The sequence below is a fragment of the Bubalus kerabau genome, chromosome 5 (genome assembly GCF_029407905.1).
Source record: "Bubalus kerabau isolate K-KA32 ecotype Philippines breed swamp buffalo chromosome 5, PCC_UOA_SB_1v2, whole genome shotgun sequence".
NCBI classification, from domain to species: Eukaryota; Metazoa; Chordata; class Mammalia; order Artiodactyla; family Bovidae; genus Bubalus; species Bubalus kerabau.
This window is the reverse complement of record NC_073628.1, coordinates 115379200-115405276: the sequence shown is the minus strand read 5'-3', so window position 1 is coordinate 115405276 and position 26077 is coordinate 115379200. Positions and strand designations below refer to the sequence as shown.

General features: G+C 42.0%; 1 protein-coding gene across 6 annotated transcripts in view; it reads left to right on the top strand.

Annotated features, from left to right (window-relative positions):
• The window catches only part of ABL2 (ABL proto-oncogene 2, non-receptor tyrosine kinase), a 110737-nt gene extending 86246 nt beyond the window's left edge, over window positions 1–24491 (top strand). For 3 of the 6 annotated variants that reach the window (XM_055582803.1, XM_055582802.1, XM_055582805.1), the window contains 10 exons: window positions 2090–2385; window positions 5565–5837; window positions 6913–6997; window positions 7945–8122; window positions 8688–8872; window positions 10176–10328; window positions 11191–11280; window positions 13756–13929; window positions 14470–14703; window positions 15013–24491. In XM_055582803.1, the coding sequence (XP_055438778.1) occupies window positions 2090–2385; window positions 5565–5837; window positions 6913–6997; window positions 7945–8122; window positions 8688–8872; window positions 10176–10328; window positions 11191–11280; window positions 13756–13929; window positions 14470–14703; window positions 15013–16193 (2849 nt within the window). In that variant the 3' untranslated portion in view covers window positions 16194–24491. Of the gene's footprint in view, window positions 1–2089; window positions 2386–5564; window positions 5838–6912; window positions 6998–7944; window positions 8123–8687; window positions 8873–10175; window positions 10329–11190; window positions 11281–13755; window positions 13930–14469 lie in introns of all 6 variants that reach the window. The other 3 variants (XM_055582800.1, XM_055582799.1, XM_055582804.1) reach the window with 1 other exon arrangement.
• Window positions 24492–26077: the final 1586 nt, after the last annotated feature.

Below are 26077 nucleotides of genomic sequence, written 5' to 3'. Positions count from 1 at the left end.
TTCGTTTATCTTATAATCAACAGTGATTTCTTTTAAGGGCTTCCCTGGTGGCTCAGCTGATAAAGATTCTGCCTACAGTGCAGTAAACCTGGGTTTGATCCCTGAGTTGGGAAGATCCCCTGGAGAAGGGAATGACTGACTACCTGCTCCAGTATTCTGGCCAGGAGAATTCCATGGGCTGTATAGTCCAAAACCTATGAAATGCCAGGTTTTTATCCAGGTTCTTATTTTTAATTTAATATAAAATGTTGTCATGGTAAAGCTGATTTTTTATTTTAAAAGACAAAATATTTTTTTTTAAGTTAAATAACAATACTTATTTTAGTTCTTTCTTTGAAGGCAGTATTTTGCCTGAATTAAAAAATCGGGTTTCCTCTGGCAGTAGGGTCAATGTTTATTCCATTGTTAATCTTCATGGTACTCAAAAGTTCCAGAGTGGAAAATTCTCCTCCCAACTGCCAAAAAAGAGAAAAACAAATAGCCCCAAACCTAGAGTGTTCGACTATATCCTGATTATGATGACCTGTCATTATCAGTTCTTTGTAAGGAAGAATAATGTACTTGGTAAAGAACTTAGTCTTCTCAGTTTCTTAAGAGTATTAGAGAAAAGCTGCTGACTGACAAGTCTTATATAGCTTTTCTGACAGCACTAAGATTTGTTTTCCCTGCAGATATGATTGGGGAGTATTTATCAGCACGCTTGTGCATTTCCACCGCCACATGTACACACACTATCTACCTGTACGTGTGTATATTTTCTGTGTGTGCGCGTGTGCGCACACCCGAGTTTTTTCTCACTGAATGTCTCACAACCCAGGGTCTTGAGTGAGATAGTAGGGGCAAATAGAAAGTCATACTATGGCAAACATTTCTGTAGACCACTGAAGAAAGATGACTGGCAGAATAATAATTTTGAGTTTTCCCCGGCCGTCTTTGCTTGGTAAGTACTGGACCACGTGCTTTTGACTGCTGCGGCTTTCTTCTGTTCTCTGACACTGAGAGGTAGGTGTGAGCCCTACAGGAAGGCTTGCATCTCTCACATAGGGGGTGTAAGGCCTTATAAGGATTTACATTTTTTTTATGACCTTGCCATGCAGCATGTGGGATCTTAGATCAGGGATCAAATCCATGCCCCCATGTATTGGCATCATGGAGTCTTAACCACGGAACTGCCAAGGAAGTCCCAGGATTCTTTATCATTTACTGATAATGATATCTCTTACCTTTCCTATTTTGCCTGGGCTGCAAGTACAGGGGAAGGATGCATGTTTAGGGAGTCTGAAGTTGATACTCACAACTTTATTAAAGAAATCAAGGACATTGAACTTGATAGCAAAGATAGTCTGAGTAACTTGAGTCTTAGGCTCCAACTTTAGTCTCAACTTCTCTTTGCCACACACTAATTTGAGAGGAGCAGATGGGGGATTCATTCGTTATGGGGAATGGGAGGGAAATTATTTTAAAACTTCAGTCCTGGAAAACATTGTGCTTTCGAGGTCCTGACTGCCGACCCCTACCTCCTCACTTTTCTTTCTGAAATATTGCTGATAGCTCTGTGGTCTGTGCTTTTTTGTTTTTGCATTGATGGTTTTTGTAGCCTTGTTGCCAACTGAAATTTAGAAGTAATTTTGTGTTTTACATGTCTAATCCCTAATCCTTGATTGCTGTTAGCACTGAACCATATATATGTTCTGTGACAGACTGTTTTGAGGAAAAAATTAATTTCATTTTTTTTTTTTTGAGAAGTGAGACCATGTCCTATTCCAGACATTTGAGTTACCTTTTATTCTTTGTGTGCTACCTTAGTTATGTATATGGAGTTTCCTGTAGTATAAAAGCTTTTGAAACCCTATTGATAATGCCAGAAAAACATTTCTAAGTATGCTTCTTTTGTTTAAGCTACAAGCTAAAAATATCAGTCAGGCTATGATGATAGCAAAGTTCATTTTCATTATCTTTAAAAAAACTGTGTTGGTTTAAAAGTTCTTGATTCATTTTTTCAGTGAATGTCAAGCTTGACGGTGGACTGTTTCTGTTTCAGATAAAGTCTTACATCTTTTCTTTCCCTCTGTAATGATCTCCTGGCCAGGTGAAAAGCTCCGAGTCCTTGGTTACAACCAGAATGGTGAGTGGAGCGAAGTTCGCTCTAAGAATGGCCAAGGCTGGGTGCCAAGCAACTACATCACCCCTGTGAACAGCCTGGAAAAACATTCCTGGTATCATGGACCTGTGTCTCGCAGTGCAGCAGAGTACCTACTCAGCAGTCTGATCAATGGCAGCTTCCTGGTGCGAGAGAGTGAGAGCAGCCCCGGGCAGCTGTCAATCTCGCTCAGGTACGAGGGGCGTGTGTATCACTACAGGATCAATACCACCACAGATGGCAAGGTAAGACTGGCCGGCAGCCACCTCTCGGTGTGAATGGGCCTGCTCTTTAGAAACAATATTCAGAATGATGAAAGAATACAATTTTTATGTCTGACATGAAAGAAACTAATCACTGATGTGAGTTTGAGCTGTTTGGCACATGAGAGAGAGCTTACTCTTCTCAAAACAATACAGTAATGGAAATTAAATAAAGTATTACATTAAGAGTTTAAAGATGAGCTAGATTTGAAGGTGAAAAATGAAGGAAACAGCTGTATAAGTTAACTGTTATCATATACAGATATGCACTTATACATCCAATACATTGTGTGGAATTTTATAAATTAAACCTTTTATCTATGAAAATTATAATAATCTCTACCAGGAAGTTTAAAGAGTAAAGCTTTAGGCTTCTGAGACTGATATTGATCATTAATGTATGTTAATGTAAATAGGTCAGTCAGTCATTTAGCACTTTGCAGGTTAGAAAGACCAACCGTTTAAGAATGGCTATGTTAGAATGGAACTGTCTTACTTTATAAATGGTAAAGCGTAGGTTTATGTCAGTTCTTCTATTGAACAGTAAATTTATAGTTATGATGTGCAGGCTAAGTTGCTCTGTGGCCTGTGGGATCTTAGTTCCCCGACCAGGGATTGAACCCACATTGCCGGCATTGCAAGGTAGATTCTTAAGTGTTGGACCACCAGGGAAGTCCTTGAATAATAAATTTAGATTGAATTGTTTCTTCCAGTCTTTCTCTTTATGATATGCATAGTAGGGGAAAAGCATAGGCTTTAGAGCAAGCAAATCTGGTTTGCTGGGTAACTCCATCATTTATTCACGTTGTGACCTTACTTAAGCCTCAGTTTCCCATCCCATTTTATTGGAAGCATTCAGTGAGATAATTTCCATAAAAGATAATGGCTGGTAAAAGGTAGAAAACAGTAAATTATTAATTTTATTTGCATCACCCAATAAGACATATTTTTTCTTCAGGAAACCAAATAGAATCAGATAAGTGATGATATAAGGGCCACTCAGCAGAATCTACTTCTGGTTGTCTTCCCAACAGAAGTGAGTGCATGCGTGTTCAGCAGACATGTACCAGAATGTTCATAGCAATGTTATGTATAGTAGCCAGAAACTAGAAACACTCAACTGTCTGACAGCAGTAGGCTGAATTAGTAAATTGTGGTATGTATGTAAAATGGGATCTCACACAAAGTGAACACAGTACTACTACACACATTACTAGGAAAAACTATGACCCACTGGCTGCCCACTTTTGCAAATAAAATTGTATTGGAATACAGATACACGCGTTTGTGTATGTATTGTCTGTGGCTGCTTTCTCAATATTAAGGCAGACTTGAGTAAGGACAGAAATGCTATGGCCACAAACCTAAAATATTTACTATCCAGCCCTCTAGAACAGTCATAGATGAATCTCTTACACATAAAGTTGAGTAGAAGGGATTAATGATTACTGAGGAATGGGATGAGGGGAGTGGGAATGACCTCTAATGGGTCTGGAGTTTCTTTGTAGGGTGATGAAAATGTTCCGAAATTAGATAGTGGTAATAGTTGGACAATCAATGCATTTATTAAAGATCACTGTATTGCACAATTGAAATTGTGAATTTTGTGGTGAAATGTATGAATTATATCACAGTAAAAAAAAAGTTGGGTGAAAGAAAACAGGCACAAAACAATACTTATTGTGTGGTTCCATTTGCATAGGTACAGTTCACAATCTAAGCTAATCTAGGTGTTAGAAGCCAGCAGAGTGGTTACCTTTGCAGGGGTCAATAGCTGGGAGGGCAGGAGGGAGGCTGCCGGGTGCTGGTAACACTATAATTCTCTTGGGTGGGAGATGTTTATCATGGGTGAGTTCACTATAGAACTCATCGGTTCTCCATTTATTAATTGTATGCTCTTCTGTATACACTAGAATCTCTTTTTAAAAAAATAAGCAAGCTCCCTTGGAAGATAAGGCTCAGAGACTGCTATCCTACTTTATCCTTCTTGCTTATCACAAATTAACTACTGTTTTGTTTACTTTCTGAAGTAAAATTGTGGCTCTTTTTAAAAAATTGCTTGGACACTCAAAAGTGCCTCTTAATGAAATAAAAATCATAAGATATTTGAATACCCTGTCTCTACCAAAAAATTAAATCAGTGGTTTTCAAATTATGTTCTGTGTAAGATTCTGAGGTGGGAGTTCATAAGCTTTTACAGGAAGCCAGCCTCTTACCTACTTTAATCAGCACTTCTCTTCCTTTATCTTCTATATTTGGGTTCCTTCGTCATTTAGCTTAAAAATATTTGAAGACCAGTGATCTTGATGATCCAGAGAGATAGAAGCTTTTCCCCTCAAGACTCAAGCTACTTTAGGACTCATAAGAAGAGTAGTTTAAATGAGATTAAACTGAAGTTCTCTGTCCCTCCACCCCAACATCATGGTTAAATTCTTCCGTAATTCTTCCATTTATCTCAGTCAGATAAGGCCTTATTTTCATCTTTTTTTAAATCAGTATTTTAAAAATTGAAGTATAGTTGGTTTACAATGTTGTGTTAATGTGTGCTATACAGCACAGTGATTTGAGTTATACGCATATCTACATTCTTTTTATATTATTTTCTATTGTGATTTATCATGGAATATTGAATATAGTAGGACCTTGTTGATGATCCACTCTGTATATGATAGTTTGCACCTGCTGTCCCCAGCACCCATTCTATCCCTTCCCCGACCCCCTCCCTCTTGGCAGCCACCGGTCTGTTCACTCTGTTTGTGATTTTCTGTTTCATAAATAAGTTCATTTGTGTCGTATTTTAGGTTCCACATATAACTGATATCATATGGTGTTTGTCTTTCTCTTTCTGACTGACTTCACTTAGTATGATCATCTCTAGTTGCATTCATGTCACTGTGAATGGCATTATTTTGTTCTTTTTTATGGCTGAGTAATATTCCACACACACACACACACACACACACACACACACGCACACACGCACGCACCCACCCACCCACCCACCCACCCCCACCTTCTCTATCCACTCATCTGTCGATGGACGTTTAGGTTGTCTCCATGTTTTGGCTATTGTGACTAGTGCTGCTTATTTTCATATCTTGAGAGCAGTGAGGTAATGACCCCTTTTCAGCTGGTTTATTTTTCTCCGCTCTCCTCACCAGGTATACGTAACTGCTGAGAGCCGCTTCAGCACCTTGGCCGAGCTTGTTCACCATCACTCCACGGTGGCTGATGGGCTGGTGACAACCCTACACTATCCGGCGCCCAAGTGTAATAAGCCTACAGTCTACGGTGTGTCCCCCATCCACGACAAGTGGGAAATGGAGCGAACAGATATTACCATGAAGCACAAACTTGGGGGTGGTCAGTATGGAGAGGTTTACGTTGGCGTCTGGAAGAAATACAGCCTTACAGTTGCTGTGAAAACATTGAAGGTGGGTTGCTGAGATTACAGTTTTCAGGCATCTTTTTATTTTGTGCTGAATCACTTGGAAATACCAGCGTGCCCTTCTTTAACTTTGGAACACTTTCCACCCACTGGTGCCAAGCACATCAGCAAATTGTGATGATTAACCCTGGTGCCATTGCTGACAATGCAGGGGCAGATTATTCACTACAACGCAGTGAAACCCACATGTGGGGAAGGTTTGTCTCTGGAGGCTGTTGATACAGATCTTGGTGGGAGGTTAGAAGCAAATTATAACTTGTAAAAGCCAAGCTAGCTGTTTTCCTTCCTCAGAACAACCCCTGCTGGGCAGAATTCTCCATGCATTGTTGGAGAATCACTCTCTTGTTCTGTCCTTTGTCTCCCTGTTGCTTGCTTCTCCCATCTCCCTGAGATTAGATCACCTTATTCTTCATATTCACAGAAATCTTCTTCCTGATGCCAGTCTGTCTCTCTCCGTTGAGCATCCTGGTAGCGAATTACATGTTTTGTCACTCATCCCATTCTCTGAAGATTTTCTTATGTGCCTCAGTAGCTCTGGAGGACTCCTAAGGACTGCTCTTTACCTCTGAGTAGTAGTCAGTTCTTTTACCAAGAATTTATTAAGTGCTTGTTCTGAGTGTGAACCAGTATGCACAGCCTTGCAGACATATCTTGCTCCTTAAGGAATTTGTCAGGAAGACAAATATGTAAACAGCTAATTGTTCTGGCTCCTCTTTCAAAGGCTTAAGGTATCTAGAAAGAAACTTTCAGAGAATTGAATTGTCTATCCAGGTCTTTTGTGTTTCAGTTGTGCTAGGACATGATTGCTGAATTATACTTACCCTACTAAATTTTACTTGAGTTTCAAATACTGAATAAATTAAAAAAGACATTTTTCTTTCTTAATTGGACTTATACAGAGCATACTATGCAGCGATAAAATTTCTTGAAGTAAGTGCTAAAATATCCAAAAGATACCCCCTTTTAAAACTGAGGTTTTAGGAGTGTGAGTTGACTCATATGATTAAGATGGGGGCTTGTCCCTCTCCTCTTTTTCTTTCTTATCTTCCCCCCCTTTCCAGGAAGATACTATGGAGGTGGAGGAATTTCTCAAGGAAGCTGCAGTGATGAAGGAAATCAAGCATCCTAACCTGGTACAGCTATTAGGTGAGGGGGCTTGTCTGAACCATAGGTTTCCTCAAAGATGCTTGTCCCCCAACCCCTGTTGTCCCCCAGTCCTCCTTTTGTATCACCATGGCGGAAGCTGTCAGTATAAATCTATTTCAATAAATGGTTGTTATTTTAATCAGAAGTCTCTGTTTTAAAATTACCCAAGCAACAGTGACCTCAATTGATTGCAATGTATGAAACTGCCCAGCTTGTGCTAATTGCCCTAGATTCAAAGTTCAGAATCATTCAAAATGAAACTAAACCACAAACTATCCCAAAATATTTTTTACAAAATAAAGAGACATTAAGCAAAGGACTGTTGAACAGAAACAGATTAAAAATTGTGACCACCCAAGTGCTTTGCAGGGATCGATAGGCTTCTCACCTATTCAGGTCACAGAGAAATCTTTGACTGAAACAATTGCCCTTTTAAAAATAGGGCCAGTTTCTTTGGGTGTTCATTGAGCCAAACTATCCCAAAGGAAATGGCTTCTTTTGTATTTTTACTGGGAGTCTGCTGTGTAGTAATGAAATCCTTGCAGTCTGGGCTCATATAGTCTTTACGGTGTGCACAATTGCTGTTACTTTTAGATAAACATTGTCAGCAGGAGGCAGTTGAGGATGTGAAATCATGGGCTCATACAGAACTCTAGAGGTATTGGTGGTCCTGACCCCTTAAGGAATTAATACAAGTGACTCTACCTTTGTTCAAACAGGCACATTCTCAAAATGCATGTGAATTTCCAGAGCATGGTATCATTGGAAGTAGAAACTCACTATCATCCAGCTTCTTAACGTTGCTATGTTCTTTTCAGAGAACGAAATGGCAGGAAAGGAAAAGATTACTGCTGGACTAGATTTAAAAAAATTGTCAGTTACTCTTGCCAGAGTGGTTGGCGTGTTTAAATACGTACTAACAAAACAAGCTCTCTCTGAACTGTCAGGTGTGTGTACCTTGGAGCCACCATTTTACATTGTGACTGAATACATGCCTTATGGGAACTTGCTTGATTATCTCCGAGAATGCAGCCGAGAAGAGGTGACTGCAGTTGTGCTGCTTTACATGGCCACTCAGATCTCGTCCGCAATGGAGTATTTAGAGAAGAAGAATTTCATCCACAGGTGTGTAAAACCCCATTATCGTCTGTGACTAACCAGGAAGCTGACATGCATATCACATAACTCAGGAAAGTAGTTTTCTCTTTCACAAGGACCATTGTCATGTCATTTCCAACTTAGAAACCTACTGTGTCCCCTGATGAAAGTACTAATGCAGGGCCTTTGCTGTTCTCAGAACAGAAGGCTCTTTATTTTGCCCAGGACTAAGTCCAAGATCATTTTGCTCCATCTAGTGGCTTGATTTTAAAAATAGTTTTCTGCCTTAGTAAAGAAACTGAAACCTCTGTTACCCACCTCTGAAACCTATCCCAGTGTACTTATAAATGGGAACTGGTTTTCTGAAGCCTGCTTTATTGTGGCATCACGTAACTGCCTCTTGGTGAGTATTCTACAAGAGATGTATAATTAGTGGCTTTCTACCATGTTACAGTTTTCATGAAATACTACCATACCTGTCAGCACTTACTTATCAAACTCTGCTTGCAGCACAAAGAACTGATACTAGAGCATTCATGACCATTTTCCAGAACCATCTGAATAGAATCACAGCAGGGTTTCTTTCCCACAGGGATCTTGCAGCTCGTAACTGCCTGGTGGGAGAAAACCATGTGGTGAAAGTGGCTGATTTTGGCTTAAGTAGACTGATGACCGGAGACACCTATACTGCTCATGCTGGAGCCAAATTTCCTATTAAATGGACAGCACCAGAGAGTCTTGCCTACAATACTTTCTCAATTAAATCTGACGTCTGGGGTAAGGTTGGACGGGACATTTTTCTGTGTCTCGTCATTTTCTTTATACTTTAAATGCTTAATTCTTTAGAGCTGCTTTTTTTGTATATGATCAGTGTCCTCTGCCATTACACCCATCCTTCTTCAGTTATTCAGCAAGCATTTATTATTAATAAATACTATCTGCTGGGCATTTGCAGGGTACTTACTGTAGAAAGAAACTGTAAAGAATAAAGTTAAAAAAAAAAAAGTTCCTACCTTGGGAGCACTCACAGTCTAGATACTATATTGCACTGAAGTTCTAACGATCCTCTCTATAAAGCTCCCTGTTTTCCACATTAGACTTTATTGCTTGTGTCTAGAGCACTGTGACACAGCATTTCTGAAGGTGAGAACCTGGTGATTTACTGTTGGTGGGGGCTAGTTCTGGGTGCTCGGGATGATACATTCCCAAAATGATAGTGTCTTATGATTTGGGACTCCATTTCAGGATATTGAATTAATTCTTGGCCTTTATTATTGTTTTCTTTTTTTCTTTTGCTGTTTTAAAATGTATCTTTTCAAGGAAGGCATGGTGAAGTTTTATCTAGAATTTGTCTTTGTAACTGATCTTGTTTCTACTGCCCTGAAAAAGAATATTATTTAGTAGCGACTTGGAGGACAGAACGAGTTCAGGATGTTTGGATTTTGGACAGTAGAAATAGTCGAGAATTCTAGATCATGTTTTACCAGCAATCTCAAACTCAAGAGTAACCTGTGACAGAATCAAGCAAATTCTTTCATCACATGTGAATTTTATTTGATTTCAAATGTGTCCATTTTTATATTCTTCCTTTAGTATTAGTGACTTAAAAATTGTGCAATTCATTAAATAGATTGTAAGTTGCTTTAAGAATCGTTTTGATTATACCCCAAACTTCTTATATGGTCCTAGTTTATTCTCCCTCGTTGTAAAGGAAATCCAAATAAAAATTGGAAAACTTATTTATGTATTTATTCTGGTCGCATCTTATGTGGCCCTTAGTTCCCTGACTAGGGATTGAACCTGTGAAATGCTTTCACCTGCTGTGAAAGCATGGAGTCTTAACTACTGGACCTCCAGGGAAGTCCCCAAGATTGGGAAATTTAAAGAAAACTGTCTTTAGATTATACCTAAACTTTTCCTGTGGAAAATATCTTGAAGAACAAGTCATGTTTTAAGAATTATAAGAGTATACTAATATTGTAACATTGTGAAAATTTGAAAGAGAAGTTATCTAATGGTATAAAATAAATAATAAATCAGAAGAAACATAAAAGCTCTTTTTTTACAATCCCTTCTGCAGCGTTTGGGGTGCTCTTATGGGAAATTGCTACATATGGAATGTCACCATATCCAGGTATTGACCTGTCTCAGGTCTACGATCTACTGGAAAAAGGATACCGAATGGAGCAGCCTGAAGGATGTCCCCCTAAGGTGTATGAACTTATGAGAGCATGTGAGTATTCTTGCAGATTTTAATTTTGAAGTAGTTTAAATGAGCAATTCTGGATGATTAATAACAAAATTGAAAACATTTTTCCTATCAATGTTGTAAGATTGTATCCAGCCTTGTGACATAGAGTTGGTCACTGATCAACCAGTTGGGCTACTGTATGCTCTACTACTGAGTCACACTGGAATCCTAAGAATCTTTGTCCATGGCCAAATACTCAGTTTCCCCAAAGATTTGCCTGTATAATAAGGTAATAAAAAATGGATTTGGAGATTAGGTTGGGGGGGGTTGCTCTCAGCTATGCAAAAGGAGTGTTGAAGACTGGAGAATGCATGAAAGTGACTTCTGTGATGTGTAAACAAGAGCATCTGACTTCTTAAAGATGAAAAAGTAGGGAGGTGAGTGAATTAAACTGCCACGTATTTGAGTCTCATTATTTTCTCATTGAGCATTGATTGCCTACTGCTGTCATCAGATGTGAATTCCAGACTCCCCTTTTCTGATATACTGTTATGTTTTGGAATGTGTACAACTAATTGGGAGTGAGTGAGTGAGTTTGAAGAGAGGTTTTACTACTTTTCATTTTTCCAATGGAAGAAAACTTTTCTAAACCATCTCCCCACCCCCTCTGCGTCCCTCTAGTGGAGGGAACAGGAGCTGAGACTGCATAGAAGGATTGGCCCCAGGAAGCGGGTTCATCGCGCCTCGGGCTGGGACTGAGGAATAGCCGCCTCACTGTCACTGCAGACTCGCTGTAACTGTGCTGTAGCACATGTCCCAGAGCACGGCGCTCACCCTCAGGTGGGCCCTGAATATTTAGTTTCTGCCAAGAAGCTTTTACTACTCTTCTCTTTTGGTTACATAGGTTGGAAGTGGAGCCCTGCCGACAGGCCCTCTTTTGCAGAAACACATCAAGCTTTTGAAACCATGTTCCACGACTCGAGCATTTCTGAAGGTGAGAACCTGGTGATGTACTGTTGGTGGGGGCTAGTTCTGGGTGCTGGGGATGATAGATTCCAAAAATGATAGTGTCTTATGATTTGGGACTCTATTTCAGGATATTGAATTAATTCTTGGCCTTTATTATTGTTTTCTTTTTTCTTTTTTTTCTTTTGCTGTTTTAAAATGTATCTTTGTCTCTCTAGCTCATATTTTTAATATTGAAATATTTTAAGAGTATGAACAAATATTTAGCTGTAAGAGTATTACTGAAAAATTAAGAACATTTAAGTATCCAGTATGTTAATTATTACATCCCTATAATTGAGTAGTTAAAATGATATTCTTAAATATATTGACACAGAAAGGAGTTTAGAAAAAGAATGTCAAATAAGCTAAGCTATGAACACTGAGAATCTGTTTCGTATGTAAAAAACAAGTATATGGACACATACAGGAACTTTCCTACTTTTGTGTATAACGTCTCTTTAAAATTACATACAAAAGTCAAACAGTAAACGTACTTGTTGGTACTTCCCTGCTGGTCCAGTGGTTAAGACTGTGAGCTTCCAATGCAGGGGACCCGAGTTGGATCCCTGGTCAGGAAACTAGATCTGTCATGCCACACCTAAGAATTTGCACACTGTAATAAAAGATCCCCCATGTCTCACTGAAGATCAAAGATCCTGCATGCTGTATCTAAGACCTGGTGAGGCTAAGTAAAAATAAATACTGAACAGATTAAATGCCCAGTCAGAAAATAAATAAACTTACTTCTTAGGAAGAGAGAGACTGGACTTCCCAGGTGGTCAGGTGGTTGAGAATCTGCCTGCCAATGCATAGGACATGAGTTCGATCCCTGGTCTGGGAAGGTTCCGCATGTTGCGGGGCAGCTGAGCCTATGCGCCGTAACTACTGAAGTCTGTGTGCTCTCGAGCCCATATTCTGCAATAAGAGAAGCCAGCACAGTGAGCCACCACACTGCAGCTAGCAAGTAGCCACCACTCACCGCAATTAGAGAATGCCTGAGAGCAGCAGCAAAGAACTAAATAAATACTTGAATAAATAAAATTAAAAGGATAGGCTATTCCTTGAGAGCTAAAAACACAGAATTCTGTCTAATTGCCTATTAGACATTTTGGTGTAGTTCCAGAGTTGTATACATATTTTTTCAAATTTTTCTTTTTATTCATAATTGAACAGAGCACTCACTACTTAAGTTCACATTAAAAAATGTTTGAAGAAGAAATTAGGCAAGTTGACTTTTTTTCTGCTTCCTTTAGTGATTTATCGTGTTTTGCTAAGAAGAAAGGAAAAAGTACACCACCAGAGTTTAATGACAAGTATTTCCATCCTCGTCCTTCTATATATGGAACTTCTACAGGTTAGGGAGGGCACAGCTCACCCTCTGGGCCAAATTAAGCAGCTCCCTATCAGAGCACTTTTATCTGTACCCTTTAGTTCATGTGGAGTCAAGTCCTGAATATCATTGGAATCTCATTGGCATGGCTTGAATTATGTGCTATGTACCCACACTTGTGGGGGATCAATTTTGGAAAATAATTACCAAAAATGTTGTAAATTACAAAATTCCAAAGTTTGATCCATACTTCATTTTTGTTCAAGAATGAATAGCAAAGTGAGTCTTTGCCTTATTAAAAGCCACAAATCCCATGGCCATTTTTAATCAGCTGAGGCTTACTAATAGGGTGAACACATTTTCAGGAGCCTCATTTGCTTCATCAGCATGAAGTGTATCTAGCCTCCTTTTTTTTTGCAAGGCACAACCTGAAAATAAAATATCTGCAAATAGCTGTTTGCTTTGTTCAACCTCTGAATAAGCACTTAGTAAATAAGAATATCCAATTGACCAGTGAGCATATGAAATCACCCATCATCAGAGAAGTACAAAATAAAACAATGAATGGCCAGTACACACCTACCTCAGAAACGCTAAAATTAAAATCAGACAAACAAACATCAAACTTTGGCAAGCATGCATAGTAACCAGAACTTTCCTATAAGTTAGTGGGGCTGGAGATTGGGACAGCCAGTTTGGGAAGGCAGTTTGGCCCTGTGACCCGCCGGTCCTGCTCCTGTATCTAGCAGACGTCATACCATTGTTGCAGTCAAAGACACATCGTAGGATGTTTCTAGCAGTATATTCATAATAGCCCCAAACTGGAAACAACAAGTATTCATCAAGAGGAGAATGAATGAATTTTGGTGTATTCACATATTTGAATAATACACAGCAACAAGAAAACCCCCTGCCACGTTCAGTAACATGGATGAATCTACAGCTAGAATGCTGAGCACAAGTGGCTTACACACTCAAAGGGTACATACTTTGTGACTCCACTTACACGTGTTTTAGTACTCCATTCTTCAGGTCCTCTCAGTTGTCTGCCTTTTCTGAAAAGAGAAAACTCCCTTATTTCTCTTTTGTCATGAAATTGTTCTTTTTCTCATTGCCCTGTCCTCCACACAGAGGTTGCTGAGGAGCTTGGGAGGGCCGCCGCCGCCTCGTCTGTGGTTCCATATCTGCCCCGACTGCCTCTGCTTCCTTCCAAGACCCGGACGCTGAAGAAGCAGGGGGAGAACAAGGAGAACATCGAGGGGGCACAAGATGCCACAGAAAATTCTGCTTCCAGTTCAGCACCAGGTACGAGTCCCTAGGGAGGTAGAGGCAGACTGCCTTGTTTAAAGAGCCATGGGGTGTGAAGCTTTTATTTCCACTTTCCTGCCCGTCTTCCTCAAGGCAAAGGGTGGCGGGCATCTGTTTTATTTACCACTCTAGTCCACGGCTCTGCATTGCCAGTGTTAGTAGTCGTGATCTGTCCATTCAGCACACAACTCTGCCTCCCACTCCATTTCCTAAACTCTTGATTCTCAAATAGTTGCATTCCTTACGGTTCTGGCAAAGATTTCTTCACTGAGTCTGACAGGTGAAGCCAGCTTGTGCTGTAGTTGCCAGAGAAAAGATGGATGCTGAGATAAAAGCCAGCAGGTTTATTTCTTTCCATTTATATCTCACATCACATTTGGAACAGCAGTGTGACATGATAATGTATTAGTTTCCTCCGAGTGTCCTGCTAACACTTGACTTTTAATAGATGCCAACAACACTCTTCACTGTCTTCACTCAGGCGAGTCACTTACTTTTCACAATACTGATTGGCTGTTGTTATTTGTTTTAAATCAGGGTTCATTAGAAGTGCACAGGCCCCCAGTGGGTCCCCAGCACTGCCTCGAAAGCAGAGAGACAAGTCACCCAGCAGCCTCTTGGAAGATGCCAAAGAGACATGCTTCACCAGAGATAGGAAGGGAGGCTTCTTCAGCTCCTTTATGAAAAAGAGAAACGCTCCCACACCCCCCAAACGCAGCAGCTCCTTCCGAGAAATGGAGAACCAGCCCCACAAGAAATACGAACTGACGGGTAACTTCTCATCTGTTGCTTCTCTGCAGCATGCTGAAGGGTTCTCTCTCACTCCTGCCCAGCAAGAAGCGAGTCTGGTGCCACCCAAGTGCTATGGGGGTAGCTTTGCACAGAGGAACCTCTGTAATGACGACGGTGGTGGGGGTGGGGGCAGTGGCGCTGCTGGGGGCGGGTGGTCTGGCATCACAGGCTTCTTTACACCACGCTTAATCAAAAAGACACTGGGCTTACGAGCAGGTAAACCCACAGCCAGTGATGACACATCCAAGCCTTTTCCAAGGTCAAACTCTACATCTTCCGTGTCCTCAGGGCTTCCAGAGCAGGATAGGATGGCAATGACCCTTCCCAGGAACTGCCAGAGGTCCAAACTCCAGCTGGAAAGGACAGTGTCCACCTCTTCTCAGCCAGAAGAGAATGTGGACAGGGCCAATGACACACTTCCAAAAAAATCAGAGGAAGGTGCCGCTCCGACCAGAGAGAGACCAAAAGCCAAACTTTTGCCCAGAGGAGGCACCGCTCTTCCTCTCAGAACCCCCTCTGGGGATCCAGCCACTACAGAGAAGGATTCTCCAGGGTTAGGGGTGGCTGGAGTGGCAGCTGCCCCCAAGAGCAAGGAGAGGAATGGTGGGGCACGACTTGGCATGGCTGGAGTCCCAGAGGATGGCGAGCAGACCGGCTGGGCTTCTCCAGCCAAGACTGCCGCGGTCCTCCCAACCACTCATAACCACAAAGTGCCCGTCCTTATCTCACCCACTCTGAAGCACACTCCAGCTGACGTGCAGCTCATTGGCACAGACTCTCAGGGGAATAAATTCAAGCTCTTATCAGAGCATCAGGTCACTTCCTCTGGAGACAAGGACCGACCCCGCCGGGTAAAACCAAAGTGTGCCCCACCCCCACCGCCAGTGATGAGACTACTGCAGCAGCCGTCCGTGTGCTCAGACTCCACGGAAGAGCCCGCCGCCCCGACTGCAGTCCAGCCCAAGTCAGAAACACAGGAGGGAGGGAAAAAGGCGGCTCCAGGGGCGGTGCCCACCAGTGGGAAAGCTGGGAGGCCTGTGATGCCTCCACCTCAAGTGCCTCTGCCCACATCTTCCATCTCGCCAGCCAAAATGGCCAATGGCACAGCGGGTACTAAAGTGGCTCTGAGAAAAACCAAACAGGCGGCCGAGAAAATCTCAGCCGACAAGATCAGCAAGGAGGCCCTGCTGGAATGTGCTGACCTACTGTCCAGTGCCATCACGGAACCTGTGCCCAACAGCCAGCTGGTGGACACTGGCCACCAGCTGCTCGACTACTGCTCAGGCTATGTGGACTGCATCCCCCAAACTCGCAACAAATTTGCCTTCCGAGAGGCTGTGAGCAAACTGGAACTCAGCCTGCAGGAGCTGCAGGTGTCTTCCGCAGCCGCTGGCGTGCCCGGGGCAAACCCTGTCCTTAACAACTTACTGTCGTGTGTACAGGAAATCAGTGATGTGGTGCAGAGGTAGCCACTGGAAGCCAAGTGGGAACATGCACACATTTCTGAGGGGAGAGGGAAAGGGACTTGTTTTACTTGTGTTCTCGTTTCAGAAAATGGAAGACTGATACTTGAGTGTGTTTCTGTGAAGTACCTCAGATCTCTGAGTTCTCACGTTTACAGGTTCATCTCAACAATAACAAAAAGCAAAATCCATGGGAGAGAGGGAAAATAGATGGGGGCAGGGCAGTCGTGGGCCAATCAGAAGCCGCACTGAAGCATCAGGGACGTGTGCCTGTCGAGCTGCGAAGGACTGAGTCCAGCCCGTCCTCACTGGAGCGGTGTGAGCTGGCCGAACAGGGCTGTGCAGTGAGGCCGCGGGGCCTGTGCCCAGACCATGGGGTGGCTGTGGCTCTCACTTTGCACCACATGGAAGGGAATTGACCAGGGGCTCCAGCAGGTACTAGTGGTACTGATCTCAGTGAGTGGGTGGGGACGTGCCAAGAGGTCTTGTTCAAGGCTGTTGGAAGCTGCTCTTAGCCTGGCTCCCACGAGGTCACGGCTGCAGTAAGAGCTGCAGATCAGATGGCTAGATGCAAAACTGGGAAATGTGGCTCTATCTGTACATGCCTGTCCTGTTGTCTGTTGGTGTGTTAGTTGGTGCCGGAGGTAAAGAACGCTAGGATTGTGTGTTCAGGGAGATTGAAACCTCGTCCTGCATTGTGTACTGCCTAGCAGAAGCCACTTCTCCCAGGCTAGTGTATGATTTCGTAATGGATGAGGATGGGCTTTGTGCTCATTGGTGCCTATCTGTGATCCATAGGCATAGGGGGTCTCTGGTGGTTTTCTTCTGCCCCTTGCTGGGCAGGCTGTCTTCCTCTGTCCTGGCAGCATTCAGGGCATTAACCAGCATTGAACACTATTGAAAATAATGGTCCTGGACAGGGCTCTCAGGAGAGTCTCTGCATACTGACATACTGGCCAGGGACTTGAGCAGCTATGTATGTTTCTTTATCAACTAAAGTGCCAGGGAAAAGGGTGTCTTCTTGAAACCCAGCATTCAGCTGAGGAGCCTCTGACTGAGGGGAAAAGCTGGCTTGGTCCTAATGACTCTTTCTCTCTACCTTTCCTCTCCCTTATCACCTTAGACCCAATCCAGGTAGAGAGTGGGGAGAAGCATTCTCTCACTCTGCGTGGATTTCAAATGAATCACCCTAAGTTATTGTCACATGCTTTTCTTCTTTCACTGGCTCCCCCTGCCAGTTGTTGTGTTTGTTTGTAAAGATCATACTGGAAATACTCTGATATTTATTTTTTCATTTCACCTCTATTTAAAAATGCATAATTGAAGGAGCAGGGCATTTTCAGGGGACGCCGATTAGATCCTGGAAACCTAATGGTTTCTTTTCCTTCCCTATTCAGTTATTGTTACAGAAGTTAATGAGGATCACTTCTGAATTTAGAACCAAATCTAACTGTTCAGATGTTATTAATACTCTCGATACCAGGTCTAAGTCCAGTGACCACTTCATTCTCTTTTTAAAACTTTATGCCCCCTCCATTCCTGCCTCCAAAGAGAATGCAGTATTTTTTAAAAACTCATTTTTTTTTTACTCCCAAAGGAATATTAACTTAGGAAGATAGGAATTCAGCACTGATGGACAGTGAGTTTTCTTCCTGGCTTTGTCATTGATCCACTGTCAGCCCCATCGCCCCTTCTCTTAATCTATTAAATGGAGGTAATGATACATGTTCTCAAGGGTGTTTTGCAAATAAGTGTATAGTTATCCCTTTGAGAGCCTCTCTGGAAAGCTCTTTAGTGCAGTATTGTTATGTATGAATACACATTTTTCATTCTCCTTTTTCATCATCTTTGCTTGGTGATGAAATTTAAAACTGCTGAGATTATACTAATCAGGCTAAGGGGAAAAATGGTTTTGGACAGAGTTTGGCATCTTTGACCAAGAAGAAATTTTAGTTTTCATTAGAAAGAAAGGAATTGATTCTTTCTATGGGTGTTCCAGAGGAGTCCCAGGCAAAAAGAAGAAAAAAGCAGGGAGGAGACCGTATTGGGCATTCCTTTCAGGGGTTGGGTAATCCCTCTGTTACTTGTTGGTGGAACACAGGTAACCAGAGATCTGGCTAATCTCTTTGTAATGTTTAGAAGAGTTCCCTTTAACTTGGATTTGAAAACCAACAATCCTCCGGCCACCTTCTTCTTTGCCACTCTCCTTCATCACATACTTCCATAAACTTGAAATTGTTTTAGCAATTAGCCTTTTAAGGGTAGGGCAGGGAGAGCTAAAACTTTAGAATATTATTATGCTGCTTTTTAAGTTTATCCCTGTCATTGTGGATGCAAGTTGAGGGATTAGAATCGTTTTTCAGGGGATTTTCTTTCTTTCTTTCTTTTTTAAAGCAAGGGGTCTTTTCTTGAAAGCTCTGAAAATAAGCCTTGGAGGAACACTACTGAGTGTATTTAAGCTCCCTGGTTTTCTCACCGAAGAGCAGTCTTTGAGGGTGAGGGCTGGGTCTTACTCAGGGGTAGCACCTGGCTCTGTCTCGTTCATAGTAGGTGCTCAGTATGTCCATGAATGGATTTTCTTTTTTTTTTTTTTTTCTCAACACTGTCAAGAGTGGCATTGACTGTTGCAGCACACTCCATCCACATGACGCTTTAACTGGAGCTTCAGGAGTTGAGGGCTCAGGGTTTGGGCTAAAGAGACACTGTCAACTTACTATAAAAATGTAACTTGGGTTTTTTTCCTTTTTCTACTTGAAAGGGACCAGATTTTTAAAAAACTAACCATATATAAATTTAAACATTTGAATTCAAAGCAGAGAAAATTACTTTTAGAAACTAAAAATGTAGTTTAATTCTGTCTAGTTTAAAAACAAAGTAGACAGCAGGAGCAAAAGCCCTTCTACAAGGTGTTGAAGACTTTCTAAAGTGGTTATTTGTATGCATCCCTTTGGGGTTACCACAGATGAATCCTCTCATGTACAGATAATATGATTTCAGTTTAGATTTACTACCTTACAATGCAGTGTTGTGTAAAATACATCTTGTTTGTGCTTTACATGAAGTATTTTCTTAAAAGGCTTTGTGTACAATTAAAATGTGTATATTTTCCTACAGATGTCCATTGTGACTTTCAGAGATATAGCCTTAAAAAAAAATTGGTCCTGAGAAATTTATTCAGTGTTTTTCCAGGTGACCTCTATACATTGAGGTTATTAGGTCTCCAGTAGACCCAGTGGCACCCCACTCCAGTACTCTTGCCTGTAAAATCCCATGGTTAGAGGAGCCTGGTAGGCTGCAGTCCATGGGGTCGCTAAGAGTTGGACACGACTAAGCGGCTTTACTTTCACTTTTCACTTTCATGCATTGGAGAAGGAAATGGCAACCCACTCCAGTGTTCTTGCCTGGAGAATCCCAGGGACGGGGGAGCCTGGTGGGCTGTCGTCTCTGGGGTCGCACAGAGTCGGACACGACTGAAGCGACTTAGCAGTAGCAGACCCTTTTTTAGCTGAATTATGGGGTTTAGAGTTAGAATTTTTGTACACTTCAGCTGAAAGTTGACTGGTAAAATAGTGCCCAGTTAATAAAATGCTGACTTTGTTAAGGCACCACCCATATTTATTTAACAAAGTCATGCTTTAAGGCTTTTAAAGCTTTTGGGCTTTAAGGATACAGTTTAGATAAGTGATCAAGAGTTCAGACTCTAAAGCCAGTCTACAAGGCAAGTCACACTTAACCTTCCTCGGCCTTAGTTTCTTCATTGGAAAACAGGGATACTAATAGTAACTACCTCAGGGTTGTTGTAAGGATTAAATGAGATAATGTGTGTAAGATACTTCGCTTGAGTGTCTGGCATGTAATGAGTACTCCACAAATGTTAACTACTACTGTTATTAACACTTAATCCAATGAGCTTTTGCCAAGGATGTGCAACAAAATTTCCTGGAGTTTAAAAAAAAAAAAAAACACCAACAAAAATCCTGATTCATTGGCCTCACCCTGTGGAATTCCCTGTGGGGCCAGGTCTCAACCAGTGTGTTTTCCAAGAATCTCTCCAGCACTGTGAGCAGTAGCAACACTCCAGCTTTTTTCTTCACAGGTTAAGAAATGGCAGGAGAGGATGTTTAAGTTACTTGCCCATGAGCTCAGAGCAGTTACTTAGTGGCAGAGCCAAGGCTAGAGTGTGGTTCTTAATTCACTTTCTCATTGTGGGGTCTTGCCACCGTTCCTGTTGCCTTGTGAGACACTGCAAAAAAAGTGACTCAGACAATCCGTCTGCATGGTGCTGCACACTTTCTAAAGCACACGTTCGTGGCACTCTCTGACCTTAAGGGACTTGAATGTTAAGTAATGGCTACACTAGCAAAGCAGGCGTTCAGTAGAACTCAGTAATTTAAAAAATTATATGGGGTCATTCTTTTGGACAGACCTTAGCAACACAGCAATCTGCACTTTGTAATGAAGAAGTAGCAACTTAAAAAAAAAAACCTAGTCCTACATTCCTTTTTCTTAAACAAAAACAAAAAACTTTATTGTTTCGTATCATTTTAATAATTGACATAATGTATGAAAGCACTTTGAGAAAGAGTAATATAACTGTAAAGTTGTATTATTAATGTCTATTTAGACATAGACATCTATAACGTCTGTATAGATGTCTGTAATTTAGACACTAAATGTCTGTTTAGATGATGATTGACTTACAAGTTTTGTGTGCAAGGGACCCGAAAAAAGAGATATATAAACAATCAGCTCTGTGATTCATCACGTTTATAAGTACGAAACTGCTAAATGAATACGTGCAGGTGTAGTAACTGTTTTGCTAAAATGGTAACTCAGTGCCGAATAACTTCCCAAAACTAGGGACCAACTTTCTGGCTTAATTATAAAACTTCAGTAACATGTACTCACTCCAGAACAAAGACGCTCTTCCAGGGACCTTGACTCAAGAAGAGTGAGGTGCTCTCACCCCTGAACATTTGTCCACCACATGCTCAGCCGTTTCATGTCCTAAATACAGATGGTGGGAGCAGACTCATTACCTGTTCACGTTGACAGTGTCTTTTTTAACCTGTGTCCTGTAGAGTTTTGTTGATTTTGGGGGGGCGGGGGGATGGCTGTAGAACCAGTGCACTTTGGGAATTACTTTTCTAGGATTTCCTACCAATTATAGATGAGCTTGACATTTACCATCCTTTTTTTTTTTTGTCTTGTCTCCTAAGAGGAGTAGCGGAACGTAACTCACCTCTTAAATTATAAAGATACTCAAGAGGAAGTTGCATTGGTGGCCACTTCTGAGTTGTAGCTCACTGCTTTCGGGCCTCTCCTACTTCCTTCCATTTTTGCTACTGATGTCACTGTTACCATCAGGCTCTGCATTCAACCCCCCATGCCCCAAGGCATTCACGTTGAGCTGACAGGGTTGTCTACATTTTTATTCTTGATGATTTTTGGGTTTCATCATCTTGCTTGCATTAACTCATTCTACCTGGGTTTAGGGGCCATCTCTGTGTCCCAAGCATCTGTTACGACCAGTCATCTTTAGGTAAGTGTCTCTGGACATAAATTTCTTCTTATGTATTAATAGACTTCAGCTGTCTGTATCTCTGTCTCAGCTTCTGTCAAGCCAGTAGCTCAGTTCTTTGGTAACCTCCTGCTTCAGTTGGGGATGTGTGGGAACAGGCGAGAAATAGGGAAAGGCAGCTCTGGGGTTGCCTGTACCTTCCATGTGACCGCCCAGGGACATCTCTACTAGCCAGAGCCTCACCAGTCAGAGAGGAGAGGCCTTGGGCTGGTTCAGAAACTTGTCCCACTCTTTAACAGTGGGGAATTTATATTCTTTGGAGGGAGCTCCAGTTTTTCCAGCTACCAGACTTTTAAAAGTAAAGGCTGGCTTTTCTTGGGCAAGCCAGCATTGTTGCCTGGAGTGACAATTACCATTACCTGCTTTGTTGCAGCTCCGTGACAGCCAGAAGTTCACTGCCATCTGCCCTCCCGTGTGACTTGGGGGAGTGGGTGGGGAGGCTCTCAGGGCTGTGGAAGGGGCGGCGCCCGAGCATCTGAGCCCCAGTGGCCCCAGCCTGTCTTCTGTGACCTTACTGCAGAGTCCCAGAAGACAGCCTCTGCCCTGGGGCTGCTGCTTTTCACACTACCTGCCTGAGCTGTGTGTGTTCTGTCTTGAGATAACAAGGGTGCAAGAGATTTCCTTTATTTCTGATTCCACATCGTAGACCCACATCTCCCTCGGAAGTTAGGGAAGACTCCACCCTGTGATCACCCAGGTGATCATCAGTGTTTTTCTCCAGGTGAGGAGGCCAGTGTGGGGCATCTTGATTCCGGGCTGATTCAGAGTGGCAGACATCATTCCTAGAGAACTGTGCCTTCAGAGATGGGTTTCGTGTGTTTTGCAGAGGAAAGGATTTGTCAGCTAGGTTGATGTTGCATGGTTATTGAACTAAAACTGGGGGAAACGAACTTTCTGGTGGCGGTGGCTCGGAGCCACAGTTGGTGGGCTGTTCTCTCCACATGGGCTGCTGGCTAGGTAGACGCTGCATGTTTCTCCACCTGCTTGGTGAGCTGGGGGAAGACGCTCTCAATTGGGCCTTTTCCACCCTCCAAGCGCACTATTACAAATTTGAAACAGTTGACCTGTCCTAGAAAATGTACATCCTTTCCCTTCCCCATTGCTCTGTGACCTGAACACAGCAGCAGGGCCTGTGACCTCAGCCCGCGGTCACAGGTGACATGTGCTCAGATCTTCAAACCTGCAGCCCATCTGTGGGAAAGGATGTCTCCTTTTAGGTTGAAGGGCCGTGGAGCACCCCTCGCCCCCCCCCCGACCCCGACTCCCCAACACACACTGTCTGTGTCTGTTTTGTGAGATTCTCTGTTCATCATTGTACTCAAAGCAGCAAGTTTCCGGATTCTTCCTATCATTCAAGCTGCTGAGCTATTATACACACAGGGCTTGAGGTCTCGGCGAATTCTCAATAACTCTTCAGGACATGGGGGAGGTAGACTGTGAAATGCCAGCAGGCTTTTAGAAAGGAAATGCATAGTTTGTCTGGTTGGAGCTTGCTTAAATTTGCCTCTAAGCCTCAGGATAGGCATTTTGAATCATGTAATTAAACACTATAAACTCTAAATTGGAGAATGGGACTTCTGGCTAGTAAAGTTTTCACATCAAAAGATAATTTTCAGCATTTCTAACACAGTAATAACATAGGTAGGCCAAACAAATTTATTCTCGATTCAGAAGTTATTGGTGGAGAATCCAAATACTGTTCTGTACAATTCAGAAGTAGCATGCCATGTGTTATGAGTGGCAAGAATGCCACGAGACAGATGTTTCCAATAGATGAGGGCCCGATAACCAGCCTTCCTCTGTTTTGACAAACCGGTTTTCACTGTGACCACTCTTGGAACTCCATCATGAAGGACATTTGCTGAGACTTTGAGAAGTCACCTTGATTAGACTATCCTTCAGAGAAATTAGTATTCAGCAGCTGGAAGGACCCATGAGGTACTCATCTTACCATTCTTTAGGGCGAATGTTTGGACACCACCATATTTCAGATCTGCGCAGAGGGTACACGCGATTCCACATTATGTACATACACTGTTGTCGTGCTAAGAAGGAAGGGAGTGGGAGGAGCTACTCAGATTTCCCTGTGGTGACTGGAAGCTGTGCCCTGGTTAGTGTGTGTGCTGTGAACGGGCTGGCTGAGCTCTCTGTGCATGCTCAGAGCCCTGTCCCCTGGGTAGACCCCACACTTTCCTTTCTTTGCAATCTTAATTCTGTAGTGACTATCAGTGGAGAAACTCCAGTGTTGTGCTCGCTTGGCAAAAATGAGTTTGAACATTTCATGGTGGTTGATAGAACTTTGTCCTTAAACCATATGATTCAGATCCTTTAAAACTTGTTTAATGTTTATACCAAAGGTCACGCTCTGCAGGTGTATGTGTGATGGGGCACAGAGGAGCGGGTCTGGAGGGCCTACCCCTGGGTGCGTTGCTAAGGGGACACAGTGAGGCAGTGTGGGATTTAACTGAAAACATGTCAATCATGGGTCACACTACCAGTGTTGTCAGGTATTTGTTCTTAATTGTTATTGTAATATATTTTCAGGTGTTTCGTTTTTCTAATTTAATACTTTCACCCTGTTGTCTGACTGTGAACTGCTAACAGTGTTAAACTTGATGTAAATAATGAGACCCTTGAAAGGGGAATGCTGTCTGCCTGTTGTCTCACAAGGCTTGCCAACTTGTGTTTTATTTTAAATAAAGGTTGCAATATTTTATTGTCAATATAGGCTTGTGATTGGAGTGTTTCTCCCATAATTTCAATTGATAGGTAATTTAAGCATAATTTCTTTATATATATATAATGGTATCTGTAAGGTAAAGAAGCTGATTTTAGCAAGCATCCCCTGAACATTCTTTCGAGTGGTCCTTTATGAGTGTGGCTACTCATCCTCTGATGGATTAGTTTGGAAATGGCCAGAGGATCATCTGGAGCCCAGCTGATACATAAGGTGAGTGATGTGTGTGAGTCTGTCCATCCATCTATCCAACATGAGCTGACTGTAAAATGAAACTTCATTCTCTCAAAGTTCATTCTGAGGACAGCTCCAAATGAAGTTCTAAAAATGTTTGGAGCCAAAGCTGCATTAATGGAATAAGTATAGAACCTCACAGGGAACATTCTAGTCTTCTTTGACTTGGTCTTCAGTTTTTAAGAAATGAGTGATTTTATTGCTTTTAGAAGTAACATTTGACTTTTATTAACTTAATTGGAGGCTAATTACTTTACAATATTGTGGTTTTTGCCATACATTGACATGAATCAGCCATGGGTGTACATGTGTCCCCCAGCCCAAACCCCCCCCTCCCACATCCCTCCCCGTCCCATCCCTCTGGTTTTGAATTTTTAATATATGTATTTTATTGAAGTGTAGTTGACTCACAGCGTTTCAGGTGCACAGCAAGGTGGTTCAGTTGTGTGTGTGTGCGTGCTCAGTCATGTCCCACTTTTTGGGACCCCCTGGACTGTAGCCCACCATGTTCCTCTCATCATGGGATTCTCTAGGCAAGGATACTGGAGTGGGTCGCCATGCCCTCCTCCAGGCTCTTCCTGATCCAGGGATCAAACCTGCATCTTCTGTGGCTCCTGCACTGCAAACAGTCTTTACCTCTGAGCCCCCTGGGGAAGCCCCGATTCAATATATGTGTATATATAGATTCAGTTCTATATATACACACATACTATTTTTTTGATTATTTTCCATTATGGGTTATTACAAGATATTAACGATAGTTTCCTGTGCTGTGCAGTAAACGTTTGTTGCTTGTTGCGTATCTGTGTTTTTAAATTAGAAATCGAGTACTTTTATCTGGTTTGTTTCACTTTTTCTGTTTCATACTCAGTGCTCCCATTTCATTTGTTTTTCAGTTTCTCCTTTTCTTTTTGATATTCTCTCTCAAGCCTTTATAAAGTGTAGTAGAAAATTTTTTGTACGTATAAATAGTATGTATATTTTAGAAAACTTAAGAATTTCTGCCTAGCTAAGAAATTTACGACATTTTGATTCCACTATTTGACTTAGTATGAATAGAATGCTCATTTCTAATAGAAGTGACATTTTGCTGAAGGATGAGTAGCATATACTCAAGTGATGTGTGTATAAGGTTCAATTAGAATGGCTGTTGTAGGGGAGCAGAATTTGGCACCCCAAAATGTGCTTCTTTAGCATAAGGATTATTTTAGGTTGGTTATAAGAAATTGCAGACACAGGTGAAGCTCTGAAAACTGAGTGAAAGTTATCCTTTTGTAAGAGATTTGCATTTGTGAGGGAGCTCTCCACTTGTTAGGGTATCTCCCTTGCTGTTCCTGG